At 39.4% G+C, this 19,221-nt stretch overlaps 1 protein-coding gene across 1 annotated transcript in view; it reads left to right on the top strand.

The window, feature by feature from the left end:
• The window catches only part of PPARGC1A (PPARG coactivator 1 alpha), a 118,606-nt gene that overhangs the window by 75,402 nt on the left and 23,983 nt on the right, over positions 1-19,221 (top strand). The window contains exons 5-8 of the mRNA XM_063309857.1: positions 802-1,006; positions 2,555-2,587; positions 4,921-4,966; positions 5,076-5,149. Of these exons, the coding sequence (XP_063165927.1) occupies positions 802-1,006; positions 2,555-2,587; positions 4,921-4,966; positions 5,076-5,149 (358 nt within the window). The remainder of the gene's footprint in view (positions 1-801; positions 1,007-2,554; positions 2,588-4,920; positions 4,967-5,075; positions 5,150-19,221) is intronic.

Raw genomic sequence — 19,221 nt, 5'->3', positions numbered from 1 at the left:
TAAGCTATACTAAGTATCTTTGCCTAGTCTCCTTAGACTAAGAAAATGGGCAATAGAGGTGTAGCAAAGAGGGGGAATATAGCAAAATAAAAGAGATTGGACTGTGCCTTTCAGTATTCTACATCTTAATGTCATTTTTCTTTTCTTGGCAATGTTCACCGGCACTTTTACATTCTACTCTTCTTTTTCTAGATGCAGAGTAGGCATCGTTGCCCTTAAAATATTAGTGATAGACTTTTTTTGATATACAGGTCTGGTCTGTGATCCAGCTTAAACAAGGATTATGCTGGCACCTTAGAAGAAAGCTCTGTGATGGCCATTAATTGCCTGAGATGCTGGCAGTGGTGTAATTCTGTTAGCAGCCTGTATTAAACAATGTTTGTCTTGCCATTGACTGTAACCGAAAACAGAGCGTTTAGGGGTACTTAAGAGAGTTGTGAACAGGTTGTGAGACTTGAGCAATCAGCATCAAATTAAGGTTTAAACTCCCCCCCCCCTTTCCTGTTGGTAGTAAAGGAGCTGTAGGACCTTATTAGGTATACGGTGCTGTATAGAAGCATTGAAACGTAAGAGGACTGAAATAAAAAGCTGCATCAATGTCATTTAGGGATTTTAATGTCATTTTCTTTCTTTGTTCTGCAAATAATTATTCACAGCTCATAGATCTAGTAACTTAGACTGAGCCCTTCACTGCTAATCTCATTTAAAAAAAAGAAAAACCAACACTCTATCCATTCTGATAAGGTTCAGCTTGCTAATTTCACCTTTCTTTTCCCTCTCACTGTGACTCTGTTTCCTAAGACTGAGAATTCCTGGAGCAATAAAGCGAAGAGCCTCTGTCAACCCCAGAAGCCACAAAGACGTCCCTGCTCGGAGCTTCTCAAGTATCTGACCACCAATGATGATCCTGGTCAGGCCAAACAGACAGAAAACAGGAACAGCAACAGGGACAGATACACTTCTAAAAAGAAGGCACTGTTGCACTCTCAGATGCATCATTTGCAAGGTAGGTAGGTGACCAACAGAAGGCATCTGGGGCCCTCATTTGTCGTCATAATAAGTAGTCAGCCCTGGAAGATGTGGTGAAACCTAGATACGAAGGGAGATGAATGGAGTCTCCAGATGTTTATTGGCTGCCCAGACCCACCATCCCATCCTGTATGCATTTACATTTATTGGAAATAATGGCCTGGTCCTTGTGGCCAGTCCTACCATTAGGCAGGGCAAGGCAACTGCCAGCCTTTCCTCCCTCCCACCCTTTGGAAGGAAGATGTGATTGTCAGGTTTCCTGCTTTGTCCACTTGCTTTGTTGACATCATTACTGTTTTGTACAATTTGGGCAAGAGATGTCATTGGAGAATCTTTTTCTGTGTGTGTGTGGTGTTTTTAACCAAACCAAAAGGAAAAAAAAACATTGTTAAACTGGCAATATATTCCTTGAGAGACAATAAAAACAGCTTTCTTGCAGCTTTTGAATAGGCAACAAATGTATCAGCCCTATTATATCTAAAAACTCCTCACCATTTTATTGTTTTATTTTCTAAACAGTGTCAAGTGTAAGAACCCTATTGACCCCTTTTGCTCACTAAAAACCACAGAAGAATTCTTTATGGCCAACTAAACATCTGTAATGAAGTTTAGTATCCTCTGGTGTAAAAACATTTGTTACGATTCCTAAGTCTTGTAGCAGGATTGCAAGACTGGGAGGCAAGCACCCCAACCTTGCTCAAATGTATTGTCCTTTTTCTCCAGCTAATTTTTCTAGAAGCTTATGACCCCAAGAAAAGCTCCATTTACAAATATTGCTTCTTGAGAAATGCATCTATTTTCCCTGCTTCCAAAAGGAATAGACCTGGTCTGACACATCAGCAAACATCTGGAGCTGCAGTGTCATTGATCAAGAGAAATTGCTCTGCGGTTGAGCATAGTAGCTTTTATGAACTGAGTTAGGAACAACCGAAATTCACAATTCATCCCATGCCCATCAACCCTGGTTTTATTGTGTCCCAAATGGTGATGAAAGAAGAATGAGGTTGAGTTCTTCAGCAGATCTAGGAACCTATTAAATCACTGCAGCACTGGGTCCTGCTACAGACAGTATATAATGAGCAATTGTATCTGTGTAAATCCACCAAAACTGGGTATATTATTATTATTATTATTACACAACAGTGTGAAATCACAGCTGCCAGTTCTTTAGCTGGTGTTAGCCTTCATTCAATTATTATTATTATTATTATTATTATTATTATTATTATTATTATTATTATTAATTTTCCTATAGCAGGGCTACCAGACCTAGGCTGCAGAAATCTGGAGAACCTTTAGTTGAAAGCAGTTTTCCAAATCACTTTGTTGCCCTGTAGTGGCCATCAGGATTTCTGCAGCACGCATCTCATAACCATCCTTTGAGGCAATGTCATAGAACAAAGTGAGATCTCTTTTAAATTATTGGGGCGGGGGGGAAGTCTTAATGAAATCAATTTCATTATTGATGTAAAGTAAGGTAGAATCTGCATTTTGAATTTTTTTATTATATTTCTATGTCATTCAGAGAACGAATGTTATGGGGCACCTGCTAAGCAGAGTAAGTATTTACTAATTTACTGACTGACTCCTTCCTTTATTTACTTCGTAAAGAATCCTGTCTTCTGACTTCTGTTCAGTTTAGTGAAACCATGCCTCTTGTAGCTGTTTTAAAAATAGTAGGTAAGAGCCCATCAGAGAAACATGAAGCTGGAACCAATGTATATTCCCATAAGTTGAACACTATTCACTACTTTATCCAGAGGATTTATTTCAGGATGGGACAAAACAAACAAAAAAAAGGGCAGGGGAATGGAGAGGATTTTCCTAATTGATCCCTGGTCCCAGCTAAATCAATAGTTCTGATCCTACATGTTTATTGAAGACCAACTGACTAAATATCAATGTTTAATTTTTCAAACCTATTATATGCACTGGAGAATGAACCAAAATCAATATGGTGACCATACAATTACATTATGGATGGAAAGGTCTTCTTACTCTTAATGGACAGCGGGGGGGAAGACTGACTCAGGAATGTTTTAGTGCAGCATGTACTTTTTTTCCATTACTAAATATGTAAAGCAGAGACATCAGTGAGGAAGAAGGACATGATTCACACAGGCGGAACTTTGGGCTGCTCTCTTAACCACAGTACAGTAGGAGTCCTACTGCAGAAGCTGCAGCAGAAATATTTCATGTGATGTGGTAGAAAAAGAGCCAAGCAGAAGGAGGAAACAAAAAACAGATCGGTTCTTTCTTACTCAGGAGTTCCTGCTTCAAATATATAAAACCTCTGGATTGGAATTAAAGTGCTGGTGAAGGCAGCTAATGCTTTCATTCTGGATTATTTTCTTAATGAGTCCCCACTTACTGCTCTGATCTGTTTGGAAAATAGCTTGGATTCATGGACATTTTCTTTTATTGGCCAAACAGGAGAGGATCCTCTCTTAGCATTTAGTTCTAATCCAGACTCACATAAATTTGAGGATCAGCTGCTAGAATTTGAGGCAGAACCTGGAAAGTAAGATCAGATGCAAAACTGGCAATAGCTTCCTAGAGCTTGAAGGATATTGCTTGGAGTGAATAGAAAAATCTCTCATGCCCACCAGGAAGTAGCATTTTTTCATCTTCTCTAAGTATTGAACAGTTTCCCCCGGATAGGTCAGGAAAAAAAAAATGGAAGGTTTTAAGACCTCTAAGTTCATCTGAGGATCACTGGAAACTAAAGAAAATGAGAAGGTGGATATCTCAACTGTTTTTTGATCAGGACCAACTAATTGCTTTAAGTTTTGATCCAGCCTTCTCTCTTCTGCTGCCTTCCCAAAGTGTGGTGAATTCCAGCAAATTCATGGTTGTTTTGCAGTTATCTAGAAGTCCAATTTGTTCACTCATGTCAGAGTTTCTTTGTGGAGGAGTTAAACCATGATTTAAGCCATCTGTGATTCCTCTCCCACTCTATTTGCAAGAATCTGGCTCACATTTGATTGGGTATTGGCATTACAGAAGCCGCCTATTTTCCTATTGCGTTTAAAGCTGTCTACTGTACAAGTCAAACTAACTGAATATTCATGGAGGTCTGTTATTTTATAGCTACACTGCTGTTGTCATATGCAAGGGAAATGTGAATTTTAGTCTAAATTAAACCTGAGAGAAGTCACATTTTCAAAGTATGTCCTGTGCATTTTTTGTTTTTTTTGTTTTTTCCCATTGTTCAGGTTTGCATTTCAGAGTGCAATTGACCTAAATCCTTCTGCAGTGAAGGATCCCAATTTGAAAGGAATGTTCTTTTTCTTAGGTTATTATATCTGAGTGCCAGAACTAATGTAATGTGAGTTGTGTAGCTGCTTCTGGAAACATCTTGCTGCTTTCTTCTTGCTGTAGTGTCTGAATTGCAAAATGCTGCCAATTTCTTTGCCCTGAAAGAAGGAGCTTCTGCAGGTAGGGGTGGAGTTAGTGGTAGCAGTATAGATACAGGACGTGTAGGAAATGTAAAATAATTGTGATGTCACCTTATTTATATCTCCAAGGAATTCCTCCAAGGAGTAAACCCCACCCCAACCAAAACTGACAGGGCAAGCTACTATATATAAACAGGCAGCAAACCTCACAGTCACTTGTACTGATGATGTTACCTAGTTGGGTAATGAAACATCTGCAAGAAAACAACCAAGCTTAGAGAGCACCAAGGACTCCATATATTTTATAACTCTTTGGAGAAAGAAGAAATGAAATGTTTGGGTTTTTTTGTCTCTCTTCCCAGAAGCAGCCACACAGTCCCATTCACCCTCCTCAATAAAACTCAGTTGAGATGCAGATGCACAAAGTTTTATATTCTTTCCAAGAATTTCATATTTGCCTTTCCATTTTTCCCCCTTTCTAACCACCTTTCAGCCAAATCAATGAATTTATCACTTCCTTTGACGCCTGAGTCACCAAAGTAAGTATCAAGAACTGTAAATATTTATAAGAGGGAGGGGGGTTTGAATACAATTTGGCTACAGCAACTCCATTTCAGCTTGTTTTTATAAATGTGCCCTGTCTTCCAGTGATCCGAAGGGTTCCCCATTTGAGAACAAGACTATTGAACAAACTTTAAGTGTGGAACTCTGTGGAACTGCAGGTGAGACACATATTTATATATATATATATACATACTGTATATAGGGACACGGTGGCGCTGCGGGTTAAACCGCTGAGCTGCTGAACTTGCCGATCGGAAGGTCGGCGGTTCAAATCCGCGTGACGGGGGGAGCTCCCGTTGCCAGTCCCAGCTCCTGCCAACCTAGCAGTTCGAAAACATGCAAATGTGAGTAGGTTAATAGGCACCGCTTTGGCGGGCAGGTAACGGCGTTCTGTGTAGACATGCTGGCCACATGACCACGGAAGTGTCTACGGACAAACGCCGGCTCTTCGGCTTTGAAACGGAGATGAGCACCGCCCCCTAGAGTCAGACACGACTGGACTTAATGTCAAGGGAAACCTTTACCTTTACTTATACTGTATATATATCTGCCTATGGCGGAGGTTTTATTAATAGCTTGACATTATGAAGTGCATAGTGATATGTTACCGTGGTCTCTTAAGAAATTAATTTTAATACCATTTAAGAATGATTTTTCCCCCACATAATTCCCCCAGATGAGACTTGTGTTAAAGTTATGATTCCATAGCTGTGTAGCATAACATGATGGAAAAAAAGAATGAAGTAATTTCAGCGGGAATGAGTTTGTGGTTCCCTGGTGTCTTCGTAGTGCTAAAGATATATTTTCATGGAGTTTTCCACTGCTTCCCTTCCCTTTTATTGAATCTTTCACCCAGTCTGCACATGCATGTTCAAAGGCATGGGGAGAGACCAGGCCCGCAATAGGGTCTGTGTCACCCGGGGCAAACATGAATTCCACGCTCATTTTGGTGACCCCCCCCAGCACTCATTTTGGCGCTCCCACAGTGCTCATTTTGGCACACACATCCCAGCGCGGCGCCGGGGGCACTTGCCCCAGTTGCCCCCCCTAGTTGCGGCCCTGAGAGAGACCATTCGTTTGCATGATAAGCAATCATGGGTACTGATGATCAAGTTTGGACATTGCTTGAAATACTGGATTGTTCAGAAGAGGTGCTTCACAGATTTAGTTACAAACAATTGCAAACTGAATGTTCCATGTATAAATGGACTTCATGTATAGATTCTGCAGTAGACCTATCCCTGTCTGATCAATTTTTAGCTTTATTTCCTATTTAAATTAGAGGAGAAGTTTGCCAAAGGATCTTTACTAGGTTAGGCCCTAAGGCCTTAGTTGTCTCCAAAGAAAATACAAAACAGTAATGGAGCAATCCGTTTTCCTGTTCTCCTTTATCTTCAGAAAGGTTTTGTGTGTGTTTATATTTTTCAGTATCTTGAGTATCAGAATGTAGGTCTTGACCAGGAACATGTTTTCTTTTAAGTGGTGTTGCCCCAACGTTGATAACGTAAACAAAGAATGGATTCCAGTTTTATTTTGTACCTTTCTTTTATTTCTTCTGTACATTCCTAACCTATCTTTGATAGCCAGTTTGGTGTAGCTGTTAAGGCACCTGGCTAGAAACCAAGAGACCATGAATTCTAGTGCCACCTTGGGCACAAAACCAGCTGGGTGACCCTGGACCAGTCATTCTCTCTCAGCCCTAGGAAGGAGGCAATGGTAAACCACTTCTGAAAAACCTTGCCAAGAAAACTGCAGGGACTTGTCCAGGCAGTCTCCGAGAATTGGACGTGATTGAATGGATTAAAAAACAACAACTATCTTCATCTTTCCCAAACATCTAGGCTGCTAAGAGTGCATTCCTATTCCATTTAAATCAGAAATAGGTCCTTTTCTATTCAGTGAGGTTTACTCCCTTGTTAGAAAGTATATTTTTGCATTCCAATAATATACTGTATTTCCATAGGACTTCCTTTCATATTCTTCTGCTGTGCCTTCCCCAAATTGTTAGGCTATTGCTTGATGTTGAAGTTTATTGATCAGATCAAGTCTGTTTTTATATAATTCTGTTATCATAAATGTATTCTATATGTAAGTAAATATCTACACTTTGATAAGTTGGAATGACTAATAATTATGTGGCCTAAGCAAAACATGACTCTTTTTAAAATTACTAAAATCTATAACAAAATGAAGCATAGCTCTCTTTTAGTAGATTTTGTTGGAAGGGAGCCATGTTAATCTAGGGTCACCGACAGAAAGAGCATCTTTTAAGGCTAATCAATTTTTATTTTAAAAGATAAACTTTTGTGAGCTCCCTTTACAATGGTTTAGTCTTAAAATTTGCTACCAGACTCTTTCTGATTTTTAGCTCCATCTTTTAATGTTAGTTTCTAAAAGTAAATTTAATATTCCCCTCTTAAGCACTGGATTTTTAAATAACTTAGATCAGTTCTGTCAAATGGGCAATTTTAATTTAGTTTGGGTTTTTTAGTGTTTAATTCAATGCACATAACAAACAGGCAGAACTTCAATTGCACTGTCATGACCACCATCTTGACTGTTTTTGCCATATCTTGTGGACATCCCTGATTCAGTGCAAATAGGAAGGTGGTATATAAATTGGTTTAAAAATAAAATGCATTTAGGATTATGCATAGTACAATTTGTCATGCCAAGACAAAATTTATAAAACTAATGCTGTAGAATCAATTTGTGTGCTTGTTAGTTTAACTAAATCTCATGGGTTAAAGACATTGGTCACACATTCAGTTGTGAGTCATAGAAATATAAAGCAGCCACACAGTAGGGACAAGTTACTTGGATAAACTATTAAAAGAATGGAGAATGCTGAGCTGAAAGTTTTTAGTGAAGAATAAATAGGTTTCAGTAGTTCTTAATTTGACAATATCCAGAAAGCCACCTAATTAAGGCCTAAATCATGTGTTGAAACCAGAAGTATCCATGGGAGCAGGTAGTGTCAAAAAATTCAAGAAGATGACCACAATCAGACAGCCAAAGTTCAACCCCTTTATTATGTATATCGCAGTTGAGGTCTTGGTGACTTCACAGATACATCCTGTTAGTTTTCTTGGCAGTAATACGGAAATGTTTTATCATTATTTTATTCATCATTGCTAACATCCTTCCTTCCTTCCTTCCTTCCTTCCTTCCTTCCTTCCTTCCTTCCTGCCTTCCTGCCTTCCTGCCTTCCTGCCTTCCTGCCTTCCTGCCTTCCTGCCTTCCCACTTCAAGATGTATATTAGGACCTTTGCATCTTTGAATGGTTCTTTACGAGATGGAAAATTGAAAGCTCTTAATTTTTGATGAAAAATAGAACTTTCTTCATCTGTGTTTGGCAGGTGAAGAGGTTGTCTGAACAGGACTGTTCCTTTCTTTTTTATTTTCAGTTATTTTTTGGCCGAGGGACACAACAAGTCTTCCAGTTTATCCAGGTCATCTGCGGTCCAGATAAATACCTACAAATGCTGCACGTTTTACATCCCTTACTGAAATATCCCATAAGAAAAGAGGTCGTCTCTGTACACATTTCCTGCTAGTAAGGTTATAGAGCTGCTTCTCTCACCTCTACTTGAAAAGGCAAATGTCTTAGGTAACTCCCACTTTAGTTGAAAAGCAACAACCCCTCCTCCCAACCCAACCAAAATTAGTTTTGACAAATAATAGAGGTCACAGGTGTCCCATGCAAGTCCAAATTACAGCTGCAGAGCGATATTGCATCTTCTGTTTGTGTAGTTCTTGTGGTGCTGTGGCTCTATTTATAACAGTTTAAATAGCAGTTGCCTTGATCTCAGTGCTGAACTGAAAAGGCCATTAGCAGGCCTGTTCATGCTATCAAAGCACAAACTATGATAATATAAATAGAAACTTCCTTGATCTTACTCCTCTCTCTCTCTCCCTCCACTGCCCTCCCTTTTGTAACACAAATGCTAACCCTTTTCTTTGTGCATGTACATTATGGATGAACATTGATAAACAGAGGGGGGTAAATGCTGGGAGGTTGTTAAAAAGTTTGCAAGAACCTCTGCTATTGCGTTTTATCTGTAGATGAATCTCCTCTCTCTCTCTCTCTTTCTCTCTTTCTCTTTCTCTCTCTCCCTCTCTCTCATCTTCCTGAAAGGTTTGCTTGCTTCTTGTTAATATTCCCTGCCTTTAATCCAAAAAAATACAATGGTCTAACTCTGCCTTTTAGACGGGAGCCCCTTTAATGGTTTATATATGTAGATGAGGGTGACATTATATGTTTGGAATAAGATGGTAACAATATTGAGATTTTTTTCAACAGATCTAAGGCAGGAGGGCTAACTTTAAATCTAATTAGATCCTTATTAATTGTACCTTTTTCTGTAATTTCAGGAAGAACCACAGTCACAACTCTTTTAACTGTTTGACTCTTTTAACTAGAAAATCTAGCATCGTAATTCAGCCGAGGGCAAAACGGGTGTGTCCAGGAGGGTTCAAAAATGGTGGCCACAAAATGTTGGAAGCCCACCACGTTTTATATACACGGCATGCGTGGCATATTTTAAAAAGGGGAAGCTTCAATTATGCTTTCACAGCCTCCATCCTTTTTCACCTCCCCCCAATATCCCTAAGCCAAAATATAATTCAAAGAATTGCAACAATGTTTTGGGGTGGATTTAAGTAGAAAATAATCTGCACCAACTGGAGATTCAGAAGCAGTAGAACTCAGTGTGGGAGATGCCAGGAATAAAAAGGGAAAGTACACCAACATTTAAATTTTGGTGGTATTCAGTTAGAAGCACACTGAATGGATTGGGTAGCTTATGCAATCTGGTACGCTCTAGATGTGAAGCCATTATGGGAAAAAGAGAACCTGCTTTGGAAAGTTGAATTAAATGAACCCATGTACCATTATTGTCCAAACCAAAGTAGGGCATTTATAAAATCAGCCAGTTTTAGTGAGAGAGGCACAATTTAAAATTGTCACGTCACGTACTGGTGTCAGCATCTGCAACTGAGCTATTCTGAATTCTGTAAACTTGTGTGTCTTAGTGTAAGAGGATTTGGAATTGTTTCCTGTCGCGGCACAGATGCTTTGGAGTTAGATCAGCAGTAGACTTTTTTTTTGCCTATTCTCTTTTCTGTTCTGGGCTCCAAGATATTCTGAAAATGTAATATTCTCTGAAAATGAGTCAAACTTGCATTGGAACTCTTGTATGATGAAGAACCAAATCAAGTTATGCAATTGCTTAGAAGTACAGTCACATCTAATAATGCAAAAGTAAGAAATAAGAATACAGAATTAGGTTTTCTGTGGAATTCCATTGCATGACATAGCATAGCACAGCACAAAAGAAAGGAATACATATGATTTTCCTCTGTTTGTTTTACTCTGTTGAGTGGATAGTAAGACACTAACTCCTTTTAAAATCATAGCTATATTCTGATCACCAATCAATGACCCTTGCTCATTGGATTTGGAAAATGTTCAAGCACTTTCGGTTATTGAAAAACATCCCATACTCAAATGCGATCGTGACATTCAATAAACAGCACATATACAGTCTGTAATGAATATAGAAAAGTCAGGGTGGATTATACTGCTGAGAATCAGTATGGTTTGTGAGGGTTCTTTGTTTTCCAGAGACTGCACACACCGCAGTGTAGCAAATCTGCACACAATGCTTTATTGCAGCACAAACCTTCCCCAAGAACAGGCAATTACTCTGTATCAGCTCCACCCATCTAGGACTTGCAAGTTGCTGTTGCCACATAAATATGTCTTTACTACTCAGTCCTTTATACTCAGTCTTTTAATACTCATTTCAAACATAAGTCTCCAAGTCTCTAAAGTAGCATACAACCTTTGACTTGTTCCAAAAGTTCCTTGCACTAGTTGGGTTGAGGTATGGTCTCAGTCTGGTTGCTTGCTTCTAGTTGCTACTCTCTTTTCCAGCAAAGCTCCAAGCTCCAGGCAAAGTTCCAAGCTCCGGGCAGGACTCCCTCCAGGATGTGCTGCTTTCCACAACCTGTGGTCCTGGCAGTTGAATGACAGTCCTCTTGCCTGCAATAGCTGCCAATCTTCAGACGTCGCTTCCCGCTTCCTCCTCTGTCTGTCATTTGCTATCAGCTTACCTCCTACACAAACACCATTCCCACTCTGTCTTAAAGTTTGTTTTTATAAGATAAGGGCCTGGGTGGGGTGAGGCTACCTCTGGACGTCGGCACATCCTTGAAATTGCTAGGGTGTTGCTCAATTATCTCAGGCAGCTGGAACACTGGTTGGGATGCTGGTTAGTAACATTCAGGGAAATGGATGATTGTATGAAGGAAATGTGTTGAGAAGTGTTTCTGCCTGGCTGAAGCCACCTTTCCCAACTTCACTCCCTCGCATAGTTCTAATGGTTAAAGTGTTGAATTTGGATCATGGAGACCTGGGTTCTAGTCTACCCTTAGCCCTGGGACTCTGGGCTGGTCATTCCCTCTCAAACCCCATCTTACAGGGTCGTTTGAGGGAAAATCTGGAGGAGGAAGTCCCTGACTTGAGCTCCTGAAGGAAATGCAGGATAAATGGAACAGTCAAACAAACAAGTAATAACTTTACGGCTTGGATTATCCAGTGTCTGGATCAGTTTCTGTCCCAAAGATATTATTGTGCAACTTTTACCAGTGGAAGAGTTAATGAAGGGAGAACCAAGAGAAAGATGAGAGGCATAAAAGAGGCAAGGTCAACAGGAGGTGAATGCAAGTGAGGAGGCTTGAATTTGAAAATCTCAGCTTGTGTTCCTTGCAAGCCTTTTTTTCCATGTATAATAATAATTTCAGTGATAGGTATCACTGAACATGTTCTGTTCTTAGCTCTGTCACAGTTCCCAAATGGAGAAATGAGGATTTTTCATGCATACCTCAATTCAACTGGGGAAGTAAAGAAGATAATACTATTTGTCATAAGGGAAGGAAAAGTTGATTGCTACTCAGCTTCCCTCCCCAAAAGGCGTCTTTTTACTTGTTAGCTTATCATATTGTACTCAACGTGGTTTAATGTTTCTCATGAAAGAACAGCAATTAAGACATTATTGTTTGTTTCCAAGGAAATATTGCAACACCACCTCTGACACTTTGATTTAAATAAATCACAAATCCATAGCTGATTGTTGACACAGGCTTTTAATCTTTCAGTTCCTGTCTTTTTCCTAGCTGATAGGTACAGCAGATTTCCTTTGGAGAGTCAAGATAGAGGCTACAAAAATGACTGAAGGCCAACTTATCCTTCCTTCCTTCCTTCCTTCCTTCTTTCTGCCTGGGGGTGTTTCAACACAGGTTTTTCCTATGCTACTGACCCACGGACAGTCTGAACACAAGACAGATACTTTCCCATGTCAACGTTGTTCTTCAGTTTGTAGATTCTGATATTCTATCAGTACGTTCTGAAATGAGCTGTCCTAAAATTAAAATCAAGAATCCAAATCTTTGGCCATGGGTATATGCTCCTTTCAGATCTCATAAGGCCACAGAGTTTGGACTATATGATGCTAAAAAAGAAAAGTTAAGCCTGAGCATTTCCCAGATGGGTCCATGCATGTCCACAAAGGAGGTTGTCCCTTTCACAGATGAGCCATAATCCCCAGGTTCCTACTTTTCCTTTCTAAAAATGAGAAACAAGGAAATCTTTGTAGTTATTACATAGCCCATTTTATGAGATGTATCTCTCCCTATTTTTCAGGGGGATCATCCAGTGGGGCATCTACTCTTTGGAAGGCCTTACTCCGATATTGGAGGCCAAATCATTATCTACCAAATCATTTAGGCACCCACAGAAGCCCCATCTTTTCACTCATGCCTTACCTGAGTGCATGGAACAGATGTTTCTTTTGCCCATCCATTTTTTTCTTTTCTTTCTTTTTTATTATTAATTGTTCAGGATATAATTAAGACACATAATGCAAAATATAAGACCGAAAGAATACAAGTCTGTAAAAGAAACAGTTAATGTACACATATTACAATGATGTAACTATTGTTATTTTATTATTGTCTTAACATTTGATAGCTTCAAGATATTTTAAGGGAAGCAGGATGCAAAAATTGTCATAAATATTGTCAGCCCCACTAGGTGGACCAGACCAGGAAATCAACTCCACAATAAACTACTTGTACTGAGATTGGCTCTAATAACAGAATCTTGCAAGTCTGTTTGTGCTGTGCCGGTCCTCTTCCTTATTATACTCCAGGGAATTAGGGAGCCATTAGCCTGAGCTGCTTCTGAGTGTTATCTCATTGTTCTGGACTTTAAAAATGCTTTGCCCCCTTTTGCCTAGATAATGGTTCCTTCATATCTCCATTAAGCTCATCTTCCTTATTCTCTACAATATAGATAGAAACAATGAATTGCCCTGCTTAAGTCTGCTTTAAAAGGATAAAGTCTCAAGTCAAGCTCAACTAATGACTTCACACAAAGGGGAGGAGCAAAGACTAGGGCTTGTATTATTTATAATCTTGCCAGTATATTGTAATACATACATTTCAAGGGTTCATTCGGTGGTTAGCAAGCTGGACTGAGACTAGAGAGACCGAGGCCTGAAGGGGTGACTTTATGGCAATCACTTTCAGCCCAACCTACTTTGTGGTGTTGTTTTGAGGATACTGTATTGAAGTCCATGAAGAAAGGCAGGATAGAAATGTCCTATGTACTGTATTGTCCAGGCCCCAATTTTATCTATTGAAAAGATACTGTCAGTATTCCAGTTTCATAAAGCCAAACCTATTTATCTTGATGGACTTGCATGTTAATAGCGTGACCAGCAATAGTAGACATATTCTCTGAGGCTGTCAAGTCTTTTTCATTATTATTAGTAGTATTGGTATTTAGAAAAAATGTGCAGTTCTAAGAGCAAACATGCCATTCCAAACCCTATAAAATTTGAGTAATTTTAAAAAAGGTAGCTAATGAAAACTGTTGGTGATAAATAATTCCAGGTCCAAAACTTGGCAGTTTCTTCCATTATTGGTTTCCAGGGAATGCTTTCTAGGGCTTCAATGATTAAATGAAAAGGTGTAGTTCAGAGGTAAAATATGCTTTGCTCAGGTTTAAGCTACGTCCCCACCGGGAAGAAATAAGAACATTACAATTTAGTGGAGTCAGTTATTGTCTCCATAACCATGGACTAATGGTCTGAATTTGTATGAGCCAACTACAGTATCACATTCCACAACATGAAATCTTTTTTTTTTTCCTGACAAATCATGCAATATTGTCAGAATTCCAGAAATTGTGATGTTCTCCAAAAATATCCAGGGCACTCTTAAGACTGTTCTACTGCATTTCTGTCATGGAATGTGACCCTGTTAATGAAGCAATGAAGCACACATAAGAGAAGCATTTTTGCAGATGGCCATGCATATGTGTCATGCCCTTTTTGCCCTGTTCCTCATGTTGAAAAACAGATGGATCTTCCCTGATTCTCTGTGTGACGCTTCACACCCCATCACTACATTTTGTTGTTTATTCGTTTAGTCGCTTCCGACTCTTTGTGACTTCATGGACCAGCCCACGCCAGAGCTTCCTGTCGGTTGTCAACACCCCCGGCTCCCCCAGGGACAAGTCCGTCACCTCTAGAATATCATCTATCCATCTTGCCCTTGGTCGGCCCCTCTTCCTTTTGCCTTCCACTCTCCCTAGCATCAGCATCTTCTCCAGGGTGTCCTGTCTTCTCATTATGTGGCCAAAGTATTTCACTTTTGGCTTTAATATCATTCCCTCAAGTGAGCAGTCTGGATTTATTTCCTGGAGTGTGGACTGGTTTGATCTTCTTGCAGTCTGAGGCACTCTCAGAATTTTCCTCCAACATGACAGTTCCAAAGCATCGATCTTCCTTCTCTCAGCCTTCCTTATGGTCCAGCTCTCGCAGCCATGTTACTACGGGGAACACCATTGCTTTAACTATGCGGACCTTTGGTGTCAGTGTGATGTCTCTGCTCTTGACTATTTTATCGAGATTGGTCGTTGCCAAGGATTAAGCGTCTTCTGATTTCCTGACTGCAGTCAGCATCCGCAGTAATCTTTGCACCTAGAAATACAAAGTCTTTCACTGCTTCTACATTTTCTCCCTCTATTTGCCAGTTATCAATCAAGCTGGTTGCCATAATCTTGTTTTTTTTTGAGGTTTAGCTGCAAGCCAGCTTTTGCACTTTCTTCTTTCACCTTCATCATAAGGCTCCTCAGTTCCTCTTCGCTTTCAGCCATCAAAGCGGTATCATCTGCATATCTGAGATTGTTAATGTTTCCTCCAGCGATTTTAACTCCAGCCTTGGATTCCTCAAGCCCAGCATGTTGCATGTTGTGTTCTGCGTACAAGTTGAATAGGTAGGGTGAGAGTATACAACCCTGCCGTACTCCTTTCCCAATCTTAAACCAGTCCGTTGTTCTGTGGTCTGTTCTTACTGTTGCTACTTGGTCGTTATACAGATTCTTCAGGAGGCAGACCAGATGATTGGTATCCCCATACCACTAAGAACTTGCCACAATTTGTTATGGTCCACACAGTCAAAGGCTTTAGAATAGTCAATAAAACAGAAATAGATGTTTTTCTGAAACTCCCTGGCTTTTTCCATTATCCAGCGGATATTGGCAATTTGGTCCCTAGTTCCTCTGCCTTTTCTAAACCCAGCTTGTCCATCTGGCAATTCTCGCTCCATGAATTGCTGAAGTCTACCTTGCAGGATCTTGAGCATTACCTTACTGGCATGTGAAATGAGTGCCACTGTTCAATAGTTTGAACATTCTTTAGTGTTTCCCTTTTTTGGTATGGGGATATAAGTTGATTTTTTCCAATCTGATGGCCATTGTTGTGTTTTCTAAATTTGCTGGCATATAGCATGCATTACCTTGAAAGCATCATCTTGCAAGATTTTGAACAGTTCAGCTGGGATGCCGTCATCTCCTGCTGCCTTGTTATTAGCAATGCTTCTTAAGGCCCACTCAACCTCACTCTTCAGGATGTCTGGCTCTAGTTCACTGACCACACCATCAAAGCTATCCCTGATATTATTATCCTTCCTATACAGGTCTTCCGTATATTCTTGCCACCTTTTCTTGATCTCTTCTTCTTCTGTTAGGTCCTTGCCATCTTTGCTTTTCATCATACCCATTTTGGCCTGGAATTTACCTCCAATGTTTCTAATTTTCTGGAAGAGGTCCCTTGTCCTTCCTATTCTATTGTCTCTTTCACTTCCGGGCATTGCTTGTTTAAAAATAATTCCTTACCTCTTCTGGCTAACCTCTGGAATTTTGCATTTAATTGGGCATATCTCCCCCTATCACTGTTGCCTTTTGCTTTCCTTCTTTCTTGGGCTACTTCTAGTGTCTCAGCAGACAGCCATTTTGCCTTCTTGGTTTTCTCTTTCTTTGGGATGTATTTTGTTGCCGCCTCCTGAACAATGTTGCGAACTTCTGTCCAGAGTTCTTCCGAGACCCTATCTACTAAGTCCAGTCCCTTAAATCTGTTCTTCACCTCCACTGCATATTCCTTAGGAATATTAGTGAGCTCATATCTAGCTGATCTGTGGGTCTTCCCTAATCACTTTAGTCTGATCCTAAATTGTGCAAGAGGAAGTTCATGATCGGAACTACAGTCAGCTCCAGGTCTTGTTTTTACCGACTGTATAGATGTCCGCCACCTTTGGCTGCAAAGGATGTAGTCAATCTGATTTCGGTGTTGTCCATCTGGTGAAGTCCATGTATAAAGCCATCTCTTAGGTTGTTGGAAGAGAGTGTTTGTTGTGCAGAGTGAGTTGTCTTGGCAAAATTCTATCAGCCTATGTCCTGCTTCATTTTGTTCTCCCAGGCCATGCTTACCTGTAAATCCAGGTGTCATTTGACTGCCCACCTTAGCATTCCAGTCTCCTGTGATGAAAATAACATCTCTTTTAGGTGTGTTGTCCAGTAGGTGCTGCAGATCCTCATAGAACTGCTCTACTTCAGCTTCTTCAGCATCTGTGGTTGGGGCGTATATTTGGATCACTGTGATGTTAGATGGCTTGCCCTGAATTCGAATTGAGATCATTCTGTCGTTTTGGATTGTATCCAAGCACTGCTTTAGCCACTTTACTATTAATTATGAAGGCTACTCCATTTCTTCTGTGGTCCTCTTGTCCACAGTAGTAGATCCGGTGGTCATTTGATGTGAAGTGGCCCATTCCAGCCCATTTCAGTTCACTGATGCCCAAAATGTCTATCTTTAATCTTGACATCTCACCAATAACCACATCCAATTTGCCATGGCTCATAGATCTTACATTCCAGGTTCCAATGTTGTGTTGATCCTTAGAACATCGGATTTGCCGTTCACCACCAGCACCGTCGGCCACTAGCCGTCCTTTCGGCTTTGAGCTAGCTGCGTCATCACGTTTGGGGCTAGTTGTACTCATCCTCTGTTCCTCCCCAGTAGCATTTTGACCATCTTCCGACCTGGGGGTCTCATCTTCCGATGGTATACCAACATATCTCTGGTTGTACTGATCCATTTAGTTTTCACGGCAAGAATACTGGGGTGGGTTGCCATTACCTTCCCCAGGGATCGCATTTAGTCTGACCTCTCTGTCATGACCTTCCCGTCTTGGGTGGCCCTTCACGGTTTAGCTCATGGCATCACTGATGTGCTCAAGCTCCAGCACCACGACAAGGTAACGATCCTTTACTGAAGTCATCACTACATAATTGCCTTAAATTAAAGACAATTCAGAAAGCAAGGCTGATTGGATCCAGACTCAATCATGCCCAGAAATGATTTATTGAAATCAGTTTGTTATAGCTCACAAAAGTTTCATTGATTTAACTGGGCATGGAAAGTTTGGATACAGTCCTGTGGAAATATTTGCATGTTGCTGCAAGCTATGTTGCAAGTTTTCTAAGATGTATATAATGTATATTCTGTCTTAAAACAATTGCAAGGTGCCAAGCAATGATTTACTGTATATCTGCCCAGTTCCCACAAATATGCATATAAACACTCTCAAATTAAATATTGATAAGCCTTTTTTTAAAAAAAAAAATGCTCCAAAATAAAGATTTCCCATTTGGGTGACATAGAAAATACTTCTTTTTTATTTACAATATGTTTAGTTCGTTCTGCAACAGAGTTCTCAAGGGACACTCACAAAAAGAAAGCTGACCTTTAGGCACTTCCCACTACTGTGTTCCCACACACACACAAACACACACAAATATCCTATATCCTACTACCTGGATATTTTCTTCCAGTCCCAAGTAGCACTTCAAATTGCATTTTCCCTCACTTTTACATCTTTTTTTTTCATGAAATCTTTATTAATTTATTTAATAAACATAGAATTACATACAAACAATAATATCTTACAATATAAAAAAGAAAAGAAAGAAGAAAAAGAAAAAAGAGAAGAAGAGAGGGAAAAAGAAAGAAAAAAGGGAATATATATATATATATATATATATATATAAATAAATAAAAATAAAAAGGGGATAAGATGAAAAATAAATAAATAAATAAATAAATAGAAAGATTAGGGTTTCCAACTTTCTAGACGGTACAGCTTAGTATCCTAGCGTGTTGTTATTTTTTTTCCTTAATTCTCTAAATTCCCTTCATTAATTCTAATAAAAGATTAAACAATTAAGTAATTTGCTATTTATATACTATATATTCATATTAACTTTTTGAGTCCATTCCACATATTTGAAAAAAGGTGTCCAGTCCTTTTGAAAATCTTCCATATTTTTATCGTTTAGTTGGTCTGTCAGTTTTGCCATTTGCACCAAATTTAGGGATTTAAGTATCCATTCCTCCACAGATGGGATTAATTGTTCTTTCCACTTTGCAGCGTAGAGAATTCGGGCCGAAGTAATCAAATACAATAGAAGTTTTCCATAGTTGTTTTCCAAATCTTTGTTCATAAAGCCCAATAAATAGAGTTCCGGTAATTTATCAATATTAACTGCCAGCATTTTACAAATTATATTATGTATAGATGACCAAAATTTTTTCGCTTTTTTACAGGTCCACTACATATGGTATAAAGTTCCAATTTCTTTTTTACATTTCCAACAGACATTTGACGTATTTTGAAACATTTTCGATAATTTTTCAGGGGTGGTATACTACATGTACATCATTTTATAAAAAAAATCTTTTAAATTATAATTTGATGTAAATTTTAATCCCTTAGTCCACATTCTTTCCCAAACATCATATTCAATATTATATCCAATTTTTTT

This window comes from Candoia aspera, chromosome 8 (assembly GCF_035149785.1).
Source record: "Candoia aspera isolate rCanAsp1 chromosome 8, rCanAsp1.hap2, whole genome shotgun sequence".
NCBI lineage: Eukaryota > Metazoa > Chordata > Lepidosauria > Squamata > Boidae > Candoia > Candoia aspera.
This window is presented reverse-complemented; position numbering and strand designations above follow the sequence as displayed.